At 34.5% G+C, this 25,146-nt stretch overlaps 1 protein-coding gene across 1 annotated transcript in view; it reads right to left on the bottom strand.

Moving 5' to 3' along the window:
* Window positions 1-608: 608 nt before the first annotated feature.
* Window positions 609-25,146, bottom strand: part of SUGT1 (SGT1 homolog, MIS12 kinetochore complex assembly cochaperone) — a 50,626-nt gene continuing 26,088 nt past the window's right edge. The window contains exons 11-13 of the mRNA XM_024569243.4: window positions 18,912-19,002; window positions 15,484-15,665; window positions 609-752 (exon numbers count right to left, since the gene is read on the bottom strand). Coding sequence (XP_024425011.2) covers window positions 651-752; window positions 15,484-15,665; window positions 18,912-19,002 — 375 coding nt within the window. The 3' untranslated portion in view covers window positions 609-650. The remainder of the gene's footprint in view (window positions 753-15,483; window positions 15,666-18,911; window positions 19,003-25,146) is intronic.

The raw sequence follows: 25,146 nt of genomic DNA, 5'->3' as shown, positions 1-25,146 counted from the left end.
TACAGTTAAATTTGCAACATGTTAAACTCAGGTGTCTGTGTTTTATAAGGGAATTTGGAAGGTAGGAGTCCAAATATCAGTGCAATTATAAATACTTCCCATAAAAAGAACCAAATGGGAATCCCCTGTGATAAATAATTGCTCAAAGTTCTCATTAAAAACTTAAGAGAAAGGTAAATAAACCAAACTTCTTCATAGAAAAAAATTATATTTACAACTTATTTCAAAAGCAGTTTTCAAAAGCAAACACGGTTAACACTGAAGTTGAAAAATCTATGCTCACCGAAAGTTGTCAAGTCTGATAAATTATTAACAGAATACTGCATCAAAAATAAGGCAATAAACCAAGATACCCCATGAACAATTCCTCCACTCACACAACTGTGTAGAACTAATCTTTCTAGTAACAAATGATACTTCACTCCATTTCAGCGTGTCTGAAATCCTTAAAAAGAGAGTGACAAAATATGATCTTCATTCTTCATTAGACTCTTAGAACATTTGAAGGAAAATAATTTCTAAAGCACAAAGAGGTAAAGAGGTATAATCTTTGAAAAAGATACTCAGTGTCCAAAATTCAAGAATGCAATATTAATACACAATGAGCATTAGGTGAATATATGCAATACAGTGATAGTAAATTAATTTATTTAGTATTTTTTCCATTCCATATCATCAGGAGGATTGATTTCAACTTTCCTTTTACCTACATCAGACCAGTTGGTACTCAAAACCGTACCACCAGACTCCATCTGCAATAAAAAATAAAAATAGATTAATTCTTGGACCACATAATCAAAATAATATATTCTCTAAAACTCTTCTAAACATAAATTCCCAAATATAAGCAATGTTTGGCTCAATAAAAACACATGACAATGTTCTGATTTAACCTTAAGCTTTCCAGAGAAGTTATCATGTTCTGTAAAATCTGAAAAGGGAACTCTAGAGTAGGCAGGTAGGAGCAGCATGTTCACATATGAGGCACCACATCTCCCTCTAATCAGCATAGAGATCTACGTGGAAAAATTACCTTTAGATGAGAATAAAACTGGCTTCAAAGAAAATGATGATGTAATCTTTTTATCAAGGACAATAAAAACCAGGCAAAGTTAACTCTTTCTACATTAGTTAGACATAACTTGAAATATATGCAAATTTATGCTGAAAACTTTTTTAAATCAAGGTGCACACACACAGGTATACAAAGTGTTTCAGTAAAAAACTGAAGTACATATGCAGTATGTACTGAATATCCCACCCACCAATGCTTGCATATTCATAAATAACTTAAAAAATCTTTCTGGACATTTGTTATCATAATATAATAAAAATTCATTGACTTGGATCACAGCAAAAAAGTGTGAATCTAAACATTTTTAAATAATCAGCTGTGTTGTTGGCAAATGTATAGTTACATACCCTACCATTACACTGAAACCTCACTATAACCCGTGCCCCACTCTCTCTTCCAAGCTCCCTTACACAGGGTCCTTTGAATGGGATGAATGTTCCACCCCAGTTATTTTTATGTCTTTAGTTATATACCAAACACAAGATATCCCCATATCTCTCTTGCCTTCTTTGACTCTTACCACGACTCTACTCTGGTAGAAATTTATTTTCTGTATGAGCATAATCACCATAAATAAAACATGTATCACACTGCACTGTTGTAACTTTAAGGGTCGGCCTTCTTGCCTTCTTATATCTGCTTCCCATCACTGGCTCCAACCAAAGCTCTTAAAAACCAAGAGCATATTTTACTAATACTTATATCCTAGATCTAAACACAATGGCCCGGCACCTGGTAGGCCTCGAATAAAATTGGGTAAGTCTATATAATAAACTACTCTTAAGAGGACTGAAGGAAGTATATTTAGTTTATAATCTGATCATATTCACTGATGAAATTTATTTCCCTTCTCTACAGATTGTTAGTGCAACTTAGCATTTCCTGGATTATTTTGTACATGATGATCTTTTTGTCCCCATTAGGCTAGAAGATCATACATGATAGAGCCTATTTTGTTTCTTTTGGATTTCCACAAGGAAAGAAGTAACCCTAAGTATGTTTCAGGTCAATGTTGCCAAACAGATGGCTTATTTTATGGCTGTATATGGTTCAATTACAATTAGCAAAGTTTCTGTATGAAAATGGGTGCAGATCCTAGAATCTATCTTTGAAATTTCACACACTGCTACTTTCTCTAGCACACTCTTGAAAGTCAATACTGAGACTGGCTGACTTCTTCTGGGGACATGGAGTAAATATACTTTTCTTATTCTTCCAATTAAGTACAACTAAAAATCTTGGACACTGTGTGTGTGTATGTAATAAACACAAGAATCTAAAAGGTGAAAAGATGACAGACCAAGAAACAAGAAATGGTGAGTTCCTTGGGTTTTCTTTCTGCCTCATATATCCTAGAGGTGGAGCTAAAGAGGCTCGAAATGCCAAAGAGTGTGGGGTGGGGGGAGAAAAAGCTCCAATAAAAGCCTGATCTCTGTAGCCAAAGGATGAAGAAAAACATAAAGACAGCCTAGGTAGTCAGAAAACTTTTAGACAATAATTGCTGTACTCCAGCTAAATACCAAAGAAAAAACTGTGGCTCCACCCAAGCCAGCAAAAGCTGAGTGGGGAGCCCTAGACTTCCACCCATGCTAAACTATAATGCAGCCACCTCCCCTGCGGCCACAGTCAATGGAAACACGTGGGGAGCCAGAAATCCTACTCCCAGCAGTGACAAAGAGATACCAAATGTTTAAGGAGTTTAAGGAGGCCAAACAGCAGTAATAAGGCAGTGCCTTCACTTCCTCTGCCAGACTGGTTGTGAGAGAAATCCAACTAAGACAGAGGTTTTAAATAAGATCCAGGGTCCCACTGCTTAACATGAAAACATCCAGGTTTCAATTGAAAACCACTCGACACTGGTGAAAAACAGTAGGCAAAGTACAGATTTCAAATTGTATTTTTAAAAAAGAAAAAATAATGGATGCAGTTAAATTTATCTGGAAAAGATTTTAAAATAGCCATGGTAAAAATACTTTAACAAAAAGTTATACACTTCTTTGAACTAAATGAAAAAGTAGAAAGCCTTAACAAAGAAACAGAAGACGTAAAGTTCTGGAATTAAAAATTCAACTAAAATAAAAAGGTTAGAGGATGGGCTCAAGAGCAGAATAGAGGGGACAGAAAAACAATCAGTGAACTGAAAAAGAGAACAATATAAATCACCAAATTTCAAAGACAGAAAATAGAGATAAAAAGGAAGAGAGTCCTAGAGATGCATGGGATCTAACAAAATATCTAACATTTGTGTCATCAAGTTCCAGGAAGGAGAGAACAAGGCGGCAGGTCTGAAAAGTACTTAATGAAATAATGGGTGAAAATTTCCCAAATTTGCGAGTTGACATAAACCTAAAGATTCAAAAAAAATCAGCAATCCACAATCAATATAAACCCAAAGAAATTCTTGCCAAGAGAAAGAATTTGTCACGAGCAGATCTACCCTAAAAGAATACCTAAAGCAGGGGTGTCCAATCTTTTGGCGTCTCTGGGCCACAATGGAAGAAAAAGAGTTGTCTTGGGCCACACATTAAATACACAAACACTCTCTGGCTAGTGTAGCTCAGTGGATTGAGCCTGGGCCTGGGACCCAAAGGGTCAATGGCTCAATTCCCAATGAGGACACATGCCTGGGTTGTGGGCCAGGTCCCCAGTAGGGGACACATGAGAGGTTACCACACGTTAATGTTTCTCCCCCACTTTCTCCTTCCCTTCCCCTCTCTTTAAAAAAATAAACACACAAACACTAATAAAAACTTATGAATGAAATAAGGTCCATGCATAATTTTCATGATATCTGTCATCACAGATAAGCAAAAAAGTCCTCACATAATAACCCCAATTATGCAAGCAGTCTTTTCGATAATCTTTTAAAATTGTCAAACAGGCCCCCAAGTTTGTGATCACTAATATAGAAAATGTACATATCTAAGTAATAAAACGTCACTTATTTTTTTAATATTTTTTATCATAAAAGTAAAAGAGGGCAACATAAAACTAGTGTGGCACATCTGACAATGTCTTTGAGAAATTAGTGCATCAACATCTGGTTTGACAGGAGGAGTTCCAACTCTCAGTGAGTTCCCAAGGTGCTCATTACATATTTTGGTTCCAATTTTACCCTTAATGTGTTTCATTCTTGAAAATAGTTGCTCACAAATGTAGGTGCTGCTAATAGTGATGACATGAATAAGGCGTGATTGTGAAGTAAGGGATATTTGTCTCTGGGAAGACAGGACCTGTAATATAAAAGTCCAATAAAGAAGCATGATCAAATTGTTCTTTAATTTGAATCTCAGATTGCAGGTCTATGCTTCCATCTGAATATTGGCAGGTAACATATTTATGTCAACCAGAAAAGGAGTTGCAAATAAAGCAAAATGTTATTTTCCTGGAAATCTTCAAATCTGTTTTCAAATTCTTGTATCAAATGGAAAAGCAAGGCTGCATATTTTTTGCTGTTCACACGACTGTGTTTTAGCCAATGTGTTGAAACGCATAAAATTGACTGCCTTAATTTGAGCTTGCCATAATTTCAGTTTCATTTCGAACACAGTTTGAAACATGGTATTAGTTAAGTTGGTTTTAACTTTGAAGACGCATGTTTAACTCATTTAAATGAGCAGTGAAATCCACTAAAAATGCTAAATCTGTGAGCTAGTTTCCATCGTCAAATTCCAGCACAAATTTGTTTTTTTGATACCATAAACAACTTGATAATATAAATGACTCACAAATCATAAAACCTTTTCAGTTTCTCGACTTAGCCACCTTCCTTCCGAAAAGTAAATGATGTTGCCATAGTCAACATCCATGCTTTTAAATAATTTCTGGAATAGGTGATGATTCAATCTCTTGGTTCTTTGAAATTCACAGTATTGATGATGATTTGCATGACACTGTCCATTTTGAATGCTTTTATGCTTGAATTTTCTTGATGTACTATGCAATGATACTTCACTAAACATTACCGTTGGGCTGCAATTGCATCATCTCCTATTAATTTTACAAGTCCCTCTCTTTTACCTACTATCACTGGGGCACCATCAGTAACTATATCAGATATGTTGACAATAGACAAAATCGCTTTAACATTTCTTTTACTGCTTCATTTACATCTCTTGATTTAGTTGTGCCTTTTAATGGCACTAAAGAAACCATTTCTTCAATGACATCGTATTTGTCATCAGCACCTCCAATAAAAACTAAAAGTTGACAACCTTCCAAAAAGTTGAGGACCTCCAGCCAAGATGGAGACATAGATAGATACACTGTGCCTCCTCACACAACCAAAAGGACAACAACAAATTTAAAAACAAAAAATAGCGAGAACTGCCAGAAAATTCAACTGTATAGTCCAACAAATAAGGAGTTAAAGAAGAAACATTCATCCAGACCTGTAGGAAGGGCAGAGATGGGCAGCTGGGTAGACAGGACTCGAGGCAAGGTGGCGGCTGGTGGACTGGGCAGTCCCACATTTGTGCGCACAAACCAGGAGGAACAACTGGGAGATGAGACAGACCATGCAACCCAGATTTCCAGTGTGGGAAAGTAAAGCCTCAAAACTTCTGACTCAAAAATATCTGTGGGGGTTGCGGTGATAGGATAAACTTCCAGCCTCACAGGAGAGTTCATTGGAGAGACCCACAGGGTCCTAGAATGTATGCAAAACCACCCACCCAGGAATGAGCACCAGAAGGGCCCACTTGCTTGTGGGAAGCAGTAGAAGTGACAGACAACTAGAAGAGAACTGGGCAGGCAGCATTTTTCCCTCTCGGACCCTTACCCCATATACAGTACCACAACACAGCGATGTGAGTTGCCCCACCCTGGGGAATACTTAAGGCTCCTCCTCCCCATACAACTTAACAGGTGCACGAAAACAAACAAAAAAAATATGGCCCAAATGAAAGAACAGATCAAAGGTCCAGAAAAAATAGTACTAAGCCATGAAGAGATAGCCACACTATCAGATAAAGAGTTCAAACAATGATAATCAGGATGTTCACAGAAATGGTAGAGTATGGTCCCAAAATGGAGGAAAATGAGAAAGCTATGAAAAGTGAAATAAAGGGAACCAGAAGTGACAAGAAGGAAACCGGGACTCAAATCAATGATTTGGAACAGAAGGAAGAAAGAAACATTTAACCAAAACAAAATGAAGAAACAAGAATTCAGAAAAATGAAGAGAGGCTTAGGAACTTCTGGAACAACCTTAATGTTCCAACATCCAAATCATATGGGTGTGAGAAGAAGAAGAGGAAGAGCAAGAAATGGAAAACATATTTGAAAACATAATGAAGGAGAACTTCCCCAATCTGGCAAAGGAAATAGACTTCCAGGAAGCTAAGAGAGTCCCAAAGAAGTTGGACCCAAGAAAGTACACACCAAGGCACATCATAATTACATTACCCAGGATTACAGGTAAGGAGACAATCTTAAAAGCACCAAGAGAAAAAGAGACAGTTACCTAATAAAGGAGTGTCCATAAGACTATCAGCTCATTTCTCAAAAGGAACCTTGCAGGTAAGGAGCTGGAAAGAAGTATTCGAAGTCAGGAAAGGCAAGGACCTACATCCAAGATTACTCTACCCAGCAAAGCTATCATTCAGAATGGAAGGACAGGTAAAGTGCTTCCCAGATAAGGTCAAGTTAAAGGAGTTCATCATCACTAAGCCCTTCTTATATGAAAGGTTAAAGGAACTAATCTAAGAAAAAGATCAAAAATACGCACAGTAACAAGCTCACAACTATCAACAACCGAGCCTAAAAAAACCCCCCCAAAACGAACTAAGCAAACAACTAGAACAGGAAGAGATTCACAGAAATAGAGATCACATGGAGGGTTATCAGCAGGGATGGGGGGTGGGGAGAATGGGAGAAAAGGTAGAGGGAATAAGAAGCATAAATGGTAGGTACAAAATAGACAGGAGGAGGTTAAGAATAGCATGGGAAATAGAGAAGCCAAGAACTTATACATATGACCCATGTACATGACATGAACTAATGTGAGGGGAATGATGGTGGGGCTGATACATGGCAGAGGCGAATAAAGGGGAGAAAAAAATAAGATAACTGTAATAGCATAATCAATAAAATATTTTTTAAAAACACAAGTTGAGCCGTATCTGTAGCATCAGTGTTAACATCCATTGCCAAAGCATAAAATTTTAAATTAGCAGCTTTACTGTCCAAGCTTCTTTCAATTGATTTTCCAATTTCTTCAACTCGCCTGGCTATAGTCTGCTGAGACAAACTGATTTAAGAATTATCCCCCTTTTTTCAGGGCAAATTGTATCTGCCACGCTTTCTATACATTACTTAATAAACTCACCATCAGTAAATGGTTTTGATTTTTGTGCTATTAAATATTCTGTCACATAACTAGCTTTTACAATGGAATGCGCCTGAGTTGTAACTTTTTGAAAAAATTTTTGTTGAGAAGACAGACTTTTTTCCAGTTCTGCTATTTTGTCCTATGACACAATCCTTCATGCATATTGGATTTGGCAGCATGTTTTTGCATATAATGCATTTCAAATCATTTTCTTTGAAAACTTGCACAAATTCCCTACAAATTAAGCACAGTGCATTACTTTCTGCCTCGACAAAAAGTACTCATCTGTCTACTTTTCATTCAACAATCTTCCTTCATTCGTAATTTTTCTTTTTGAGGGATGTTTTTTCTTTTGAAACATTGTAAGGGGCAATGTGTGAGGTGACACCAAGGTGTGGAAGTACCTATAATAATCAAGTAAGAACGCTTACCTGACTTCTAAATAACATTAAACGCCTAACATTGCAATGGTAGGTTGAAATATTGATAATCGCTGCCCGAACTATAGGCTGTCTAAAGAAACTCACTTTAAGTATGACATAAGCTGCCTGAAAGTAAAAGGATAAAGTAAGATATAGTATGCAAAAACTAATCAAAACACAGAAAAAATAGGCTATATTAATAGTGAAGAAAATTACCAGAGAATGGCATTATGTAATTATGTAAAGGGCTAACCCACCATGTAGACAAAGTAATCTTAAATGGCTATTTATCAAACATAGCCAGAAAAACATATAAAGCAAAAATTGACAGAACTTAAAGGAAAAACAGACAAACCCACGATTATAGTTGGAGACCCTCTCTTAATAATTGATAGAATAAGACAGAAAATCAGCAATGACATAGAGGAATTCAACAAAAATATCAATCAAAACGATCTAATTGGTATTTATAGAACACTCCACTGAGCAACAGCAGAATACATTCTTCTCAGGTAAAAGTTTAATTAAGACAGACCAAATCCTAGGCAATAAAACAAGTGTCAACAAATTTAAAAGAAAGTAAATCATATGGCACATATTCTCAAACAAAAAGGAATATAATTAGAAATCAGTAATAGAAAGACAGCAGGAATATTTCCAAACACTTAGAAAATACACAACATACCAGCAGTCCCCAACCTTTTTGACACCAGGGACCTTTTTCATGGATCACAATTTTACCAAGAACAGGAGATGGTGGGGGGATGGTTTCAGGATGATTCAAGCATATTACATTCAAGCTCACCACCAGCTGTGCAGTCAGATTCCTAACAAGCCTGGACTAGTACCTGTCCTCGGCCCTAAGGCTGGGGATCCCTGATCTAAACAATTAATGAGACAATGAAGCCTCAAATGAAATAAAAATATATGCTGAACTGAATAAAAATAAAAATACAACATCAAAATTTGTGAGACACAGTTAAAACTCTCAAAGAGGGCAATTTATAGCATAAACCTACACAAAAGAGAAAAAGGGTCAAATCAACAATCTAACCTCACACCTACAGAACCCAGAAAAAAAAATTAGCAAAATAAATCCAAATCAAGCAGAATAATAAAAAACAGAAATGAATAAAATTTAAAAATATATAGGGAAAAGAAGTTTTTAAGCATAAACAAAGAGCTGATTCTTTGGAAAAAAATTAATAAAGTTCACAAGCCTCTAGCAAGACTGACAAAGGAAAAGAGAGAAAATATACAAATCACCATTATAGGAATGAAATGGAGTATCACCAGAGACCCTGCAGACATCAAAATGATAACAAGGGAATACCCCCAACACTAACAATGTGCACAACATAGACCAAGTCCTCAAAACACAAACTACCACTAGTTACTCAATATGAAACAAATGGTCCAATATGCACTCAGGATAATTAAAATCATAATTTAAAACTGCCCCCTCCCCCAAAATGAACAGGTCCAGATGGTTTCACTGATTTAAAGAATGTTTAAAGGAAAAATACCTCCAATTCTACACAAGCTCTTCCAAAAACAGAATATGAAGCACTTCCCAATTCCTTTTATAAACTTAGTATTACCCTGACACCAAAACCAGACAGAGTACAAAAAAAAAAATACTACTGACAAGTATGCCTCATGAACACAGGCACAAAAACCCTCAACAAAGTATTTTAAAATACTTTGAGTAATACTATAATTGAGTAATATATAAAAAGAATTATATGCTAGGAAAAAGTGGGGTTTATTCCAGGGATGCAAGGTTGGTTCAACAGTAGAAATCAATCATATTTATAATAATAAGTCACCACTTATTTATAATAAGTCACCACTGTAAAACAGGCTAACAAAGAAAAATCACATAATTATGTTGATCAGTGCAGAGAAAGCATTCAATATGTCAACAGACACTCATGATAAAAATCTCAGTAAAAAAATAGGAAGAGAGTAGAACTTTAACTTGACTGAGCATCTACAAAATACCTATAACTAACATACTTTATGGTGAAAGACTGATTTTCCCTTAAGATGAGGATGTCCACTCTCACCACTCTTATTCAAAACAGTGCTGTAAGTTCTAGCCAGTTCAATACAGCAATAAAAGAAGATAAAAGACACACATATCAGAAAGAAAAAAAAGAAAACTGTCCATATTTGAAGATATGATGTAGAAAATAGAAGGAATCTATTTTTGAATCACAAAGAATCTACCAGAAAATTTCCTAACACCAGTAAGTTCAACAAACTCACAGAATGTAAGATAAACATTTAAAAACACCAACTGTATTTCTAGATATTAACAGCAAACCAATATTAAATATACAAATCATTTATAATCACTCAGAAAAAGAATTAAATACTTAGGTGTATCTAGCAAAACATGTACAGGATTTACATGCTGAAAACTGCATAATGCTGATCAAAGGAATCAAAGACGACTTAGACAAACAGGTTAGAAAAATCAATAAAGATGTCAATCTTTCCAAATTAATATATAGTTCAATGCAATTCACAACAGAATTTTGTTATATGTAGACAAAATATTCTAAAATTTATATGCAAAGGCAAAGGAACTAGGATGAAAAATTTTGAAAATAAACTACATAGGAGGAATGAATCTACCCAATTTCAACATTTATATAACTTTAATAATCAAGACTGTGGTGTTCCCTTGTTAGGGGATAGACCTGTAGGCCAATGAAACAGGGAACCGAGAAACAGACTCACACAAAAGTGCTCAACTGATTTTTGAGAAAGGCAGAAAGTAATTCAATGAAAAGACAATGAAAAACAAGTAAATACATGGAAGCTAAATAACGTGTTATTAAATAATAAATGGGTCAACAAAGAGATCAAAGAGGAAATCAAAAGATACCTTGAAACAAATGAAAATATGTCAAGACAATCCAAAACCTGTGGGACACAGGGAAAGCAATCCTAAGAGGGAAATTCATAGTACTGCAGTCAGGCCTATCTCAAAAAACAAGAAAAAGCTCAAATAAATGATCTAACTTTACACTTAAAAGAACTTGAAAAACAAACAAAGCCCAAAATGAGTAGAAGGAAGGAAATAATAAAGATTGGAGTGGAAATAAATGAAAGAGTCTTAAAAAAAAAAAGATACAAAAGATCTATGAATCCAAGAGCTGGTTCCTTGAAAACATAGACAAGATTGACAAACCTTTAACCAGACTCATCAAGAAAAAAAGAGAAAGAAACCAAATAAATAAAATCAGAAATAGAAGAGGAGAAATAATAACAGACACCAAAGAAATACAAAGGATTGTAACAAAATATTAGTAACAACCACATGTCAACAAACTGCACAATTGGACGAAATGGATAAATTCCTAGAAACATACAATTTTCCAAAACTAACTCAGGCAGAATCAAAGAATCATGTTACATAGATTGCACCTACTGAAATAGAAGCAAAAATCAAAAAACTCCCAAAAAACAAAAGCCCTGGATCAGATGCCTTCACAGGTGAATTTTACCAAACATTCTGAGAACTAACATCTCTCTTTCTCAAGCTATTTCATAAAATTCAAGAGGAGGGAAGGCTAAACTCATTTTACTAGGCCAGCATTATCCTAATTCCAAAATCAGATGAAGACACTACAGAGAAAGAAAATTACAGGGCAATTATCCCTGATGAACAAAGATGCGAAAATCCTCAACAACGTATTAGCAAACCAAATACAGTAATGCATCAAAAAGATCATACACCACGATCAAGTGGGATTTATTCTGGGAATGCAAGGTTGGTACAATATTTGCTAATCAATAAATGTGATTCACCACATAAACAAAATGAAGGATAAAAATCACATGATCAAATCAATAGATGCAGAAAAAACATTTGACAATATCTAACACCCATTTATGATAAAAATTCTCAGCAAAGTGGGATTAGAGGGAACATACCTAAACATAATAAAGACCACATATGACAAACCCACTGCCAGCATCATATTCAATGGGCAAAGACTGTCCCTTAAGATCAGGAACAAGACAGGGATGTCTACTTTCACTTCTCTTATTCAACGTAATACTGGAAGTCCTAGCCACAGCAATCAGATGAGAAGAAGAAATAAAAGGCTTTCAAGTTGGAAAGGAAGAAGTAAAACTGTCTGTATTTGTAGATGACATGATACTGTACACAGAGAAACCCAAAAATTCCACCAAGAAACTACTAGAACTGATAAATGAATTCATCAAAGTAGCAGGATACAAAATTAATATCCAGATATCAGCTGCATTTTTACATGCCAATAATGAATTAACAGAAAGGGAAACTGAGAAAACAATCCCATTCACAACTGCCACAGAAAGAATAAAATACCTAGGAAAAACCTAACCAAGGATGTAAGACCTGTACTCAGAAAATTACAAGACACTGAAGAAAGAAATTGAAGATACAAGTGGAAGCACATACCACGCTCATGGATAAAAAGAATTAATATCATTAAAATGTCCATACTACCCAAAGCAATCTATAGATTAAACGCAATTCCTATCAAGATTCCAATGATGTATTTCACAGAACTAAAACAAGTATTTCAAAAACTTATATGGAATGACAAAAGGCCCCCCATAGCAACAGTGATCCTGAGAGAGAAAAACAAAGCTGGAGGAATCATGCTGCCTAATATCAAACTATAAGGCCATAGTAATCAAAACAGCATGGTACTGGCCCTGGCTGGTGTCGCTCAGTGGATGGAGTGCTGGTCTATGAACCAAAAGGTTGCCTGCCGGTTGGATTCCCAATCAGAGCACACACATGGGTTGTGGGCCAGGTCATCAGTAGGGGGATTGCAAGAGGTAACCACACATTGGTATTTCTCTCCCTTTCTTTTTCCCTCTCTTCCCCTCTCTAAAAATAAATAAATGAAATCTTAAAAAAAAAACCAAGCAGCATGGTACTGGCATAAAAATAGACACACAGATCAGTGGAACAAAATAGAGAACCCAGAAATAAACCCACACCTTTATGGTCAATTAACATTCAACAGAGGAAGCAAGCACATGCAATGGGCTAAAGATAGTTTCTTCAACAGCATTGGGAACACTGGACAGATATGTGCAGAAAAATGAAACTAGACCTTCTTACACCACACACAAGAATAAATTCAAAATGGATCAAAGACTTAAATGTTAGACCTGAAACCACAGAAATCTTAGAAGAAAACATAGGCAGCAAAATCTTGGACATTGCTCTTAGCAATTTTTTTTTATCAGATATATCGCCCTAGTCAAAAGAAAAAATAAATAAATAAATAAACGGAACTACATCAAACTAAGGTGTTTTTGCACAGAAAAGGAAAACATCAACAAAATAAAAAGACAACCTACAGACTGGGAAGACATATTCACTGATACATCTGATAAGGGGTTAATACCCAACATTTATAAAGAACTTACAATACTCACCACCAAGAAAACAAACAACCCAATTAGAAAATGGACAAAGGACCTGAATAAACACTTCTCCAAGGACATACTGGTGGACAAGACACATGAAAAGATGCTCAACATCACTTATCATCAGAAAAATGCAAATTAAAACCACAATGAGATATATCTCAAACCTGTCAGAACGGCTATCATCAATAAATCAACAAACAAGTGTTGGCGAGGATGTGGAGAAAGGGGAACCCTTTTGCATTGTTGGTGGGAATGCAGATTGGTGCAGCCACTATGAAATACCATATGCAGTTTCCTCAAAAAATTAAAAATGGAATTGCCTATGCAATTCCACTTCTGGGAAGATATCCAAAGAAACCCAAACACTAATTCAAAAGAACATAAGCACCCTTATGCTTACTGCAGTGTTATTTACAATCACCAAGATAAGGAAGCAGCCCAAGTGTCCATCAGTAAACGAGTGAATAAAACAAGTATGGGACATTTACACAATGGAATACTACTCAGCTGTAAAAAAAGAAGAAAATTTTACCCTTGGCAATGACAATATGAATGCAACTGGAGAACATTATGCTAAGTGAAATAAGCCACTCTGAGAACGACAAATACTATATGATTTCACTCATACGTGGAATCTAATGAACAAACTGAATAAGGAAAAATGGGGACAGACTCAGAGAGCAAGATGACAGTTGGGGTGGGGTGAGGGTGTGGAGGTCAGAGGATAGAGGAATTGAGGAAAAAGGTCTCAGAGATGTGGACAACAGTGTAGCGACTGCTGGGGGAAGGGACGTGTAAGGGGACTAAATGGTAATGGAAAAGAAATACAATAGAGATTACATTTTTAAAATAAGGACAATCTTTTCAACAAATGGGGCAATTGAACATACATAAGTTAAAAAAAAACATAACCCCTCAACGTATGTCTCACACTTTACAGAAAAACTAACTCAAAATGGATCATGGACTTAAACGTAATATGTAAAAATACAAAGCTTTTATTAAAAGAAAAAAAATGTAGGAAAAATCTTTGAGATCCAGGACTAGAAGAGTTTTAGATTTGACACTGAAAGCATGATCCATAGAAAACTGATAAATTAATCTTCATCAAAATTAAATACTTTGGATCAGCAAAAGAACATTAAGGAAATGATAAGACATGCTATACAGCTTTTGAGAAAATATTTGCAAACTACACACCTGACAATGACTTGCCAGATTAGTGGTTGCCAAGGGTTAAGGAAGGATAGGAGAGAGAAAAATGTGGGTACGGCTGCAAAATGACAAGAAGGGATCCTGTGGCAAAAGCAATGTTCTGTATCTTACGTTAGTATCATGGGTGTAATACCATAGTACAGTTTGTAAAATGCTTCCACAGGGGCAAATTATAAAGGAAACAAGGAATCTCCCTCATTTCTTACAAATGCATGTGAATCTAGAACTATCTCAAAATAAACTTTAAATTAAAATAGAATTTTTTTAAGTCAACAGTGAAAAGCACAATCATGACCAATTACCACATGGTAACTTATGTGGAATATCTAAACCTCGAACACACTGATTAACTAAATATTAATTTTAATTATCAAATGTCAATTTTAACTTTCTACTGTAAATATAAATGCCTTAAGAAAGTAATATTTTCAGAGCTACTGGTAAAAATCAAATGATTACATTTTCAAGCAAAATAATCTTCATAGTTCTATAGTGATGACTTGTCATAAGATCTCAGAACTTGAGGCCAAATTTAGACAGCATTTATGCTGCCTTGGCAAAAAGCCTGAATTTTATTAATCAATAGAGAAATTATTAACAAACTAATGAATAATTAATGTGAACCTTCACTTGCCAAACACCATTCTGGAAGTTTCCCTTTCTGTTCTTTATCTCTGACACTGAGACTATACATGATAGTAGAAGGTAAACAATGAAAGCTCATTCAGCTACTGTGATAAATCCAACTAAAATAACTGTTTCACCTACTGTAACCTTGGTATCTTAAGCCATTTCAGTTTTAACTCAATAATAAAAAAATATTTGGCATTAGCCACTTGTTTCTTATATCCTCCTCAAGTGTCCAACTTTAATAATTACTCTAAGTTTAGAGCAAGAAGAAATGTTTAGACAATGCCTATTCTAAAAGGTCTCCTTTCAAAATTTCTGAAATTTACTACCATGATGTATTTTTTTAAAGTTCATGTTCTTACAAATGATTTGTTCATGGCACGCTTCACTTCATCAGAACCATCTGAATAGATCTGCTGAAATAGTTTGTTTAAAGCTGCATCTCCTTCCAACTTCTCATTCTTTTCTTCTTCTTTGATCTCTCCGACCAATTTATCCCAATTTCTTGTATAATGAGATGATGATGGATATAGGTTCTTTACATCTATGGAGTAAAAAGAAATGATTAATCAACATGTTGATTATGCCAAGAATATGTAAACTTTGTGACCTTGGTATAGAACACCTTAACAAGTAACAGGTGATTGAATTTCATGTTTGAAATAAGTATCTTTCTGATATACATATCAGTAATTAAATTTACACTTCTAAAAACTGAATCAACATAATATAAAATCCAGGACTTTCTTTTGAACTCAATAAAGTGTAAACTTTTGGTACATTATGCAAAATTAGATTAAAAACAGATTTCTTATGTTAATAATAGGGGAAACTCAGAAGAATTTAGAAACTTTTATATTTACAGAAAAGTTGCAAAGATAGCACAAATAATTCTAAAATTAGTGCTTTTTTAAAAAGTTGCTTCATGAAGAAATTTTTCTTATAAACAAGATTTTAATGTTAAAAATATGACTTTTTCTGAGGTACCTATGTATCTTTCAGAGTAGAAATAAACTGAAAATATAAATAATTATCTGTGCCATTCGGCAGTGAGTTAAGACTTTATTCTCTCCCCACATCAAAAATATTAATTACTTCAACAGGAGATAATAAGGAATTCCTGAATGTTGAACAATGCTACATGGGGTAACCTAAAGTTTAATGCCCACAGCATGCACACAAAGCAAATAAATGGGAGACTGCTCATATCCAGAGAGACTACCGGCCTAGGGACTCACGGCACTCTCAAGGCTGCCCCAAAGACCAAAGGAACAAGATCTTGGCACACAAACAAACTAAAAGTAACTAAGCTACCTAGTAGGTATAAGAGCAATTCTGTTCACTGTCAATGGAAATATAATGCGAACCACAACATGAGCCACATATATAATTTTGAAATTTCTAGTGACCACCTCACTAGAATCAGGTGAAATGTATTTTAATAATATATTTCATTTAACCTAATATATCCAAAATAGTATCATTTCAATATGAAAAAAAATTAAATGTATTTTACACTTACAGTAGATCTCAGTGCAGGCTAGTCTTATTTCAAATGAGCATTTGAAATAAGCTCATGAGGCTAGCAGCTACTATATTGGACAACACAACTACAGAGCTTGAAAAAAACCTGATTCAAAGATTCACTATCAATATTTTAAGACACATTAATGCTAATCTAAATGTTCTTCTTCAACTACTGCCTCTCTGTATCTCATTCCTCAAAATAATTGAGAAACTACTAATTGTTCATTCTGTTTTTCCATTCTTTCTCTTCATTTATAAACCAACTTTCTCCCTGCCCACCCTCACCTCAAAACAAAACCACAACAAACCACATGGTTTTATTCAGAGCAAGCATACTATTTCCCAAATCCTACCCACTCTTCCTCTAGTAGTAATCTCCTCTATCTCTGTACATTATTACTAGTAGCCAAAGGAAAATTTTTAAAAATTGCTGTGAAAATTAAGAGTCTAGGAAATGTGGGTTTAATTAATCCTAATGCAAACTCCCCAGAAGGATGGGAGCACAGGGTTCTAATCTCCACTGCCCAGATACATTAGGCAATGTGCCCTTATCTGCAGTCTGCAGCTCACAGGAATCTGACAAGCATATTAATTCATTACAAAAATGTAATAGGACAGGAAGAATGGTATCTTTATGAATATGCAAAGCATTGAGTTTAGAAAAAGTTTGTAAAACTAAAAAAACCTTTATAGTTGATCTCAGAAAATTTTTAACACCTACAGATAGTAGATGAATTACCGAGATGAGTAAGTAACCTAACTTCTGTGCTCATTCATTGTAATATCAAATAACTGCAAAGATACTCATGTCAGCAGAGACTTTCCACTGTTAGAAAGAAAATGCAGAAACAAGCAGTAAAAAAAAAAAAAAAGGTTAACAGAAGAATCAGGCCCAGAATCTGAAGACCTGCATTTAGCCCTAGACAATAAAAAATACTAGGTGATTTTAAGCAAGTTGCTTAACCTTCCTGAGCTCATAAAACAGGAGGAATAATACTAGACTGCCTACTATACAGGGCTGTTCTTAGAATTAAATGATATCACATTTAAAGCGTTTTTTAACAAATGCTTTGAGCTATATATAAACCTCAGTCCAAAAATCTCTGGGAGTCAGCCCCAATAGAAGCATATAACATCTTTACTATGACTTTCAAATAAAACAGGAAGAACCTTAATTAAACAGCTTAAATACCAACTCGAAACTTCACTCTTAATTATCCAACCCAAAATTTCATTCTTAAAAATTATCTGTTGGTGTTGGTTTCCTGGTTTTGCTAATTATTCTTTAGCTTAGTTATAATATTATCAGGCAGGGAAGCTGGGTTAAGGGTACATGGGAATTCTTTCTGCAACTTCTATGGGAATCTAAAATTAAGTCAAAATAAAAATAGTAGAAATGAATGATCTGTTAGCTAACTCAGTGTTTCTAAAAGATGCTATCTGGAAATGTGTTTTCTGTTATAAAAGAAAGCAGTAAAAAAGTCTGTAAGTAGCTGAAACATAATTATTACCTCATTTCAATAATTAAATCAAAGCATTAACTCTAATCAAAAAGATATTTCTCTCCATTCATTCATTTACAGCCATTGCTGTAAAGTGTAGACTTAGGTTGCAGTTCTAAGAATGTCCTACAGGTTAATTATGCCATTAGAAAATACCTGCCTATTGCATATGCTTTAGTATTGACCTCGACATAAAGTAGTCTGTCCCTTAAAGGGTTAAACATATCAACCCTAGTTTTCTACTCTTCTCCTAGGCTTTCCTTAGGCATTCATTACCTGTTTGCTTCCACCTCTATATTCGCAACACAGAAAAATGGATAGATACTTAGTGAAGCCCTGAAATTCCAGGAAGTAATAAGAGCTGACAATATCAGAATAGAAGGGAATTAAATAAGAAGGGAGAAGGAAGAGGAGGAAATGTTATCAGTAAACCACTAATTCACTTAATACCCAAAAAGCAGCAATAGGAAAAGGCCAACACAAAAAACCAAACCCCGCTCAACTGATGTCATAAAGTGACAAGTAAACAATTCTAATTCCCTCTGGGCTTTTGCTGCCTTTCATGTGTACTCTTAAGGGTTTAAGTCAGAACCTTCAAAAGAAATGCTAATTTGTATTCATTACAGAGCAACCTTATTATACTGGATGTATCTTGTATTGGAAACATAAATAATGAAAAGCAGAAAGAATGCTCATTACTATTTAATTTCAGCTATGTAACACAATTTGAATTTAAAGCTCATCAAGGCCAGAAAACAAACCTGCGATGAACTGTTTTGGCTTAGGCACATCTCCTTGCCCCTCTAGTTTTTCCCATCTCACAGCCTCTGGTTTTTTCATTTTAATTTCAATCTGGAGGAAACACCAAACAAAAACCAATTATTTAATGTAAAATAGACACAAAAAATGCAATTTTCTTAAGTCATCCAAGTTTTATAAGAATTAATAGTGTCCTTGAGAGTTTCCTTAGATTATACAAGGTTAAATTTGAAGTCTTTTGAAACATTTATTTTTACTTAAAAGCCCTTCAAAAACATACACACATTATAAACTACAATTAAGAAGAGTCTTGAAATCCTTATGCTTTTTTTCTCCTAAAGCAATGTTTTCAAACAGGAGTGATACTGACCCCCAAGAGACATTTGGCATCATATGGAGACACTGTTGGTCTTCACACAACTGGGATGGAGATGAGGGGTGCTACTGCCATCTAGTGAGAGACTAGGCGGTGCTACTAAACACCCTAAACCATACAAGACAAACCCCCACAACTATTACGCAGCCCAAAAGGGCAACAGTGTCCCAACCAAGAAACCTTGTTCTAAACAAAGTACTGAATTTGCATATACATTAACCTGTTTTAAAATAAACTCATTCCACTGTATAAAAAAATAATACAATTAATACCAACATTTCCACAATCATTCATTCAATAGTTATTAAACACTTACTATGAGCAAGGGATGTGGGAAATTTTTTAAATATTCAAGACATGTCCTTGACCATTTGGAGATATGTGATACACTTCAAAGTTACTCCACAGGCAAATAAATGTTCTAAAAGCTCAGGAGACATCACACCTAGATGTAAATAGGTAAGGTTTCAGGGTACCTGTGAAGAGCTGGGAGAGGAATGAGCATCAGCTATGGTGGACAGGGTAGGTCTCCAGAAACAAAAGGAATAGCCTAAAACTGGAGTCATGAGGTATGAAAGGGCATAGTGTGCATCAGGGAGTAGAGGAGACTAGTTTGCCTCAAGGCCAGGATTTACGTTAGAGAAATGAAAAATACAGATGGAAATAAAAGGTATAAAGTGTACTGAACAGCTTCTGAATGCTAAACTAAGGTCACTTGTTAAAACGTTAACAGCATTCTAAAAGCACCTTTTACTTTAAATTAGCAATTACTGGTAATCTTTCTACAACCTGCATTTAGTGAGAGAATCCTTAAAATTAGCATTTTAAAATATCTTAACAAAACACCTGTATAACAAGCAGAGTATACAGAAACATTATCCTTAAGAAACCTCCACCACAGGGCATCCTATATTCACACCTCATGTTCCCATGGTAAGCACTCATTATCTATAAAAAGTTCCTTGTTATACCTGAAGAGCAGCATACACTAGCACTAGCATCTACTGAAAGCCACTATAAACTGAATAATTGTTACGAACAAAGAGGCCTTTATAAAGCTAAAGTCAAAACTCTTAGTAACAATCTGTTTCAACTGATATACACTGACCTGAACTTGAAATTATACTTAATCCATTTATTAAAATAGCTGCACAAAATAAAACCTGAATTTCAAGCAGCTTTTTTGAAAAGGTAAAAAGGGGTGGCGATACACTAATTTTCTACTAATTCCGTTTTACACCTACTTTATTTCTGATGCTTTAAAAATGAAGTTTAAGTCTTTATTCTGGCAAATACTTCTAGAAACCACCAGTTCAATTTTAGATATCTTTACTACATCCATCAATAAGCCATTCTATTTTCATTTAAGTCAAAAATAATTTAAAAGTTAACTTAAAACATTGGTATTTTGCTTGAATATTGCTCTTATATGAACAGGGAAGGCTTTCAATGCATAATTTCCCAAAGCAGTATGCACAGGTTACTAATAAGAATTCCTACTGTGCTGGATTGTCAGTTTTCAATACTACTTGTACTAAGCCCCACCTCTAAGGTCTCCTTTGCACAGTGTGTTTAATTTTTTCCACTGAAGGGAACTTTGGACTTAAAGAGAAGCCATTATATTTATCAGGTCTTGGCATCCAGACACCCCTTCTTCGTAAGTGCTCCATAAGCTCCCACTTAATGTTACACACTTGACAGTGAAGGGATCTTTCCCAGACGCTAGAAAGCTGTGTTTACTGGTAAACTATTCTTTTCCGGCAAACTTTTAAGAACTACCTGTTTCAAAACTGTAGTCACAACATAACTGTTCCCCTAATGATAATATAATATTCAGAATGCAATTTTCAGAATGCAACATTTTCTTACTCAGGTCTTTGTACATATAATTGCTGTATCAAACCCCTTTGTCCAATAACAAAGTATCTCCGTCTTCCTGAGGCCAGAGTGCACATCTAGCTTCTTTACTTTTATACTCAAATCATTTTATAATCATTTTTTAAAATGCAACATATGGTAATGAATGAAGAGAAACTGCAAAAATCTTCTCCAAAGTTCTTACAGCTCACTTCAAATATTTACTGGCTGCCTACTCTGAGCCAGGCACTATGATGGTACATAAGGTCACAGCCTCTATTCTTAAATCAATCAGAAGAGACATTTCCCATGAACAAAAAATGCCTGAATATACCATGTGTGGTGACAGACCTAAATATTGGGAAATCTAGTTATCTGGAAGGAAATATGTCAAAATTTCATAATTTCACCCAGTAATAAGATTGGGTGATTACTTTCTTAGCTTCTTTATATTTTTCCAAATTTTCTATAACATGCATTTGCTTTTATAACCTGAATAAAAATCTAATTGGGATAAAATAACAATAGCAGTAGTATTTACTGAGCATGTGTTATATAACCTGTGTACAAATGCTTCACATATCATCTCACTCAATAGAACAACCCTATAAAAGATTACCATCCAAATTTTAGAGATGAGGGAACCAAGAGATAAAATAACTTGCCAGAAGTGTCTTTTACTGTTAGAAGTTTTACTTATTTCCTCAGAAATAAGCAGAGATTGAGAACAAGACAATACCCAATTGTGTATTTATAAGAGTCACAAAAAGGTGAAACTTACTGGATATATGACCTTGAGAAAGTAACTAATTTTGCTAAGCCTCAGTTTCTTCTATAAAATGGGACTAATAGCGTCTATTTCACTTAAGGTTCTTAACAAGATTTAATTGAGACCACATATAAAAAGAAGACAGAATTCTGGCAAATAACTGAATGCTCCATCAATCTCTTTATCATCATTATAACTACTTTAAAAACCTGAGTAAATTATTTAACATCTCTGGGGTCCAGTTTCCATACCTGTAAATAGGTGACAAAAATACCCACACTATGCAATAACTGTGAGGATTGCATAGGATAATACATGGCTGTCAAAACAGTTACCTATGTCATCCACAGGCCAAACAATATGGGACTGGCTAAATAAGCTCCAGTAAATGTACACAATGAAATACTTTACAGTAGAATTTTTAAGGGCACGAAAAAAAGTATCTTGCATTCCTATTTCAGTCCAAGTAATGTTAATGTATAACTAAGTTTAAAAAGACAGCTATAGATAGTATATATAGTAAAATTCCTTTAAGTATATATAGTAAAATTCCTTTCATTTAAAAATATATAAATATACATTAATAGAAAAGGTGGCAAGACTACATTCCAAGATCTATAATTTGTAAATATCAGCAACTAATCACTTTTTTTAAAAAGCTCACTATTACCACCATAGTATCAAAAATACAAAACAACAATCCCCAAACCCCGACATCTGTATGTTCAAAAAACCAGCAGCATCCCCAGACACCGTCACTGAAATTCTTCTATGAATATTAAGAAACCACTCTAAAACTTCTCAAAATTTAATGGGTTGAGGAAGGAGAAGGGAGTTACTTGTCTCTAATTAAAGAAACACATTTTCATTTCCCACGGTTCCAGTTAAAAGCCTTCACATTTTATATTGATATAATACAGCAAAGTACTTTGACTAAAATAGGCATACAAGAACATTTCCACAAAGGCATGTTTACTCCAAAAGATTCTGAGAATTCTAATTTTTTAAAGGCAATGAGTATTAATCTTTAAAATGAATATTTCACATCTGTCGTTGAAGTTCTACTCCTGTGATTGTGACCAAAGAATATTGTCATGAAATTAACAAGATAGAACAAAAGATCACTGCAGTGTCTTAATAAATAAAATGGATTAATACATAGATATGAAAGCTGGTATTCGGTAAAAGGTAAAAACAACTAAGAGATACTGGAAAACTATGAATTCTGACTTGGAAAAATATTAAATATCACACTGTAAAATATTTAGTTAAAAAGTGCTATTTCATTAATTTAAGGGTCCTAGTTCTTCTAATTTTCATTGCAAATTATATTAATTTTTCACTTGAATTAATAACACTTAACCAATGGTTATACACGAATACGCAACATTCGCTCAACCTCAAAGGTGGGGAACAAAAAAATAATTCACAAAAGCAAAAAAATAACCCTTTTAAGCCACAGTGTTTACACAATCTCTCATTTTAAGCAAATTCCTCTGAACAAAATGCATCCTTCTCTCAATTCACATAAAGGACTCAAAATATCTGAACACATATGAAAAGCAAATTACTTCACTACTTTTCCCTTAGTGTTACCACTTAAATAACTCCCAGTAACCCAGAGAAGGCTTTTATTTTCAATATTTTAACACTGTCTCCCTCTGCTGTGAGAAAAGACTCAAACTTTCATTTTCCTTAGATATAATTAAGTATGACAGGCCCTTGGATTAAATCATCTTGTTCAACATCATTTCGTTATAAAGTTGATAAGATGTCATAGGAACTTAACTTGTTTATATCATTATATCAATCAGCCTATAGTAAAACTGGTTTTATCAGGACTTGTTTTGCTTGAAGTCACAACCTATCAATGAATTTAAGTGAGGACATACTGTACAACTTAAAAGTCGGTAGTCTAACAGAGTAATATATATTACTTTGGATTAGGGCAAGAAAAATTATCATCCTTTAGAATACATCCTTAGAATCTTTATTCTTTAATCCAAAATGTAGAAAAAACCTAAACAAAGAAGCACTAGGTTTATAGAAGTACAAGCATTCCTCCTGGGACAAACTGAACAATTTAGTAACTATGTGAACTTGGGAAAAACATTTAAAGTCTGTGAACCTCAGTTTCTTTTCAGCTATAAAACTAAAAATGCATATAATCTGCCAACTTCATAGTATAACATCAGAATCCAGTTTAAATTCACTCACTGAACAATTACTGAGCACCCACTATGTACAATGCACAGGGCTTGGGTTGCCAAATTTAGCAAATGGAACATACTTTATTTACTTTAAAAAAATCATTCAATGTGTATAACATTAACTGGGCATCCTGTACTTTATCTGGTAACCCTACCCGGAGCATGCACAAAGACAAAAATATGATATGCTTCTTATTCTAAAAAGATTAAGCATAATTACTAAGTATAAGGGAAATAAAATGTATATATAATCAAATTAGTACACAAGAAAGAGAAGTAGTTATGTAGCATTAAAAGAAAGGGAAAAAGAGCAAAAAGAAAAAGGCAAATTGGGAACAAAGTAAGAGGGGATAGGGAATGGTCAGAATCAACAAATACTGACAAGACTCAAAAGAGAAAAAAACTGAGATGACAGTGCTTAGTTACATCCTCAACTTTAGCCACACAAACTTGTGTATTTACCATATATACTATTCTTTTTCATTTATTTTTTAATTATAGTTGACATACAATATGATATTAGTACGGCATAGTGATGAGACATTTATATAACTTATTAAGTGATCCCCCTGATAAGTCTAGTACCTGTCTGACATGATATATAGTTAATACAATATTACTATTATTTCCTATGCTATACTTCATATCCCTGAAATTATTTTTGTACCTGGCAATTTGTACTTAACTCCTTTCACCATTTCCACCCATCCCCTGAACTCCTCTTCCTCCTGGCAACCATCAATCATTTTGTTCTCTCTATCTACCACACATACTATTCTTCCTAAGTACTGGGTTGGCCAAAAAGTCAATTTAGTTTTTTCCATAAAAGAAAAGACATATTTTTCATTTTCATCAATAACTTCATTGATTTGGTTATTTTGAGTATGTTGGCTATCTCCTGCAATTGGCTTCTAGTGGGTAGAGGCCCAGGTTGACCTAAACATCTCCCAATGCATAAGACAGCCATACATGCAACAAATTATTTGGCCAAAATATCAATAGAACCAAGAAACTCTGCAAACCAC

This window comes from Desmodus rotundus, chromosome 13 (assembly GCF_022682495.2).
Source record: "Desmodus rotundus isolate HL8 chromosome 13, HLdesRot8A.1, whole genome shotgun sequence".
NCBI classification, from domain to species: domain Eukaryota; kingdom Metazoa; phylum Chordata; class Mammalia; order Chiroptera; family Phyllostomidae; genus Desmodus; species Desmodus rotundus.
This window is presented reverse-complemented; position numbering and strand designations above follow the sequence as displayed.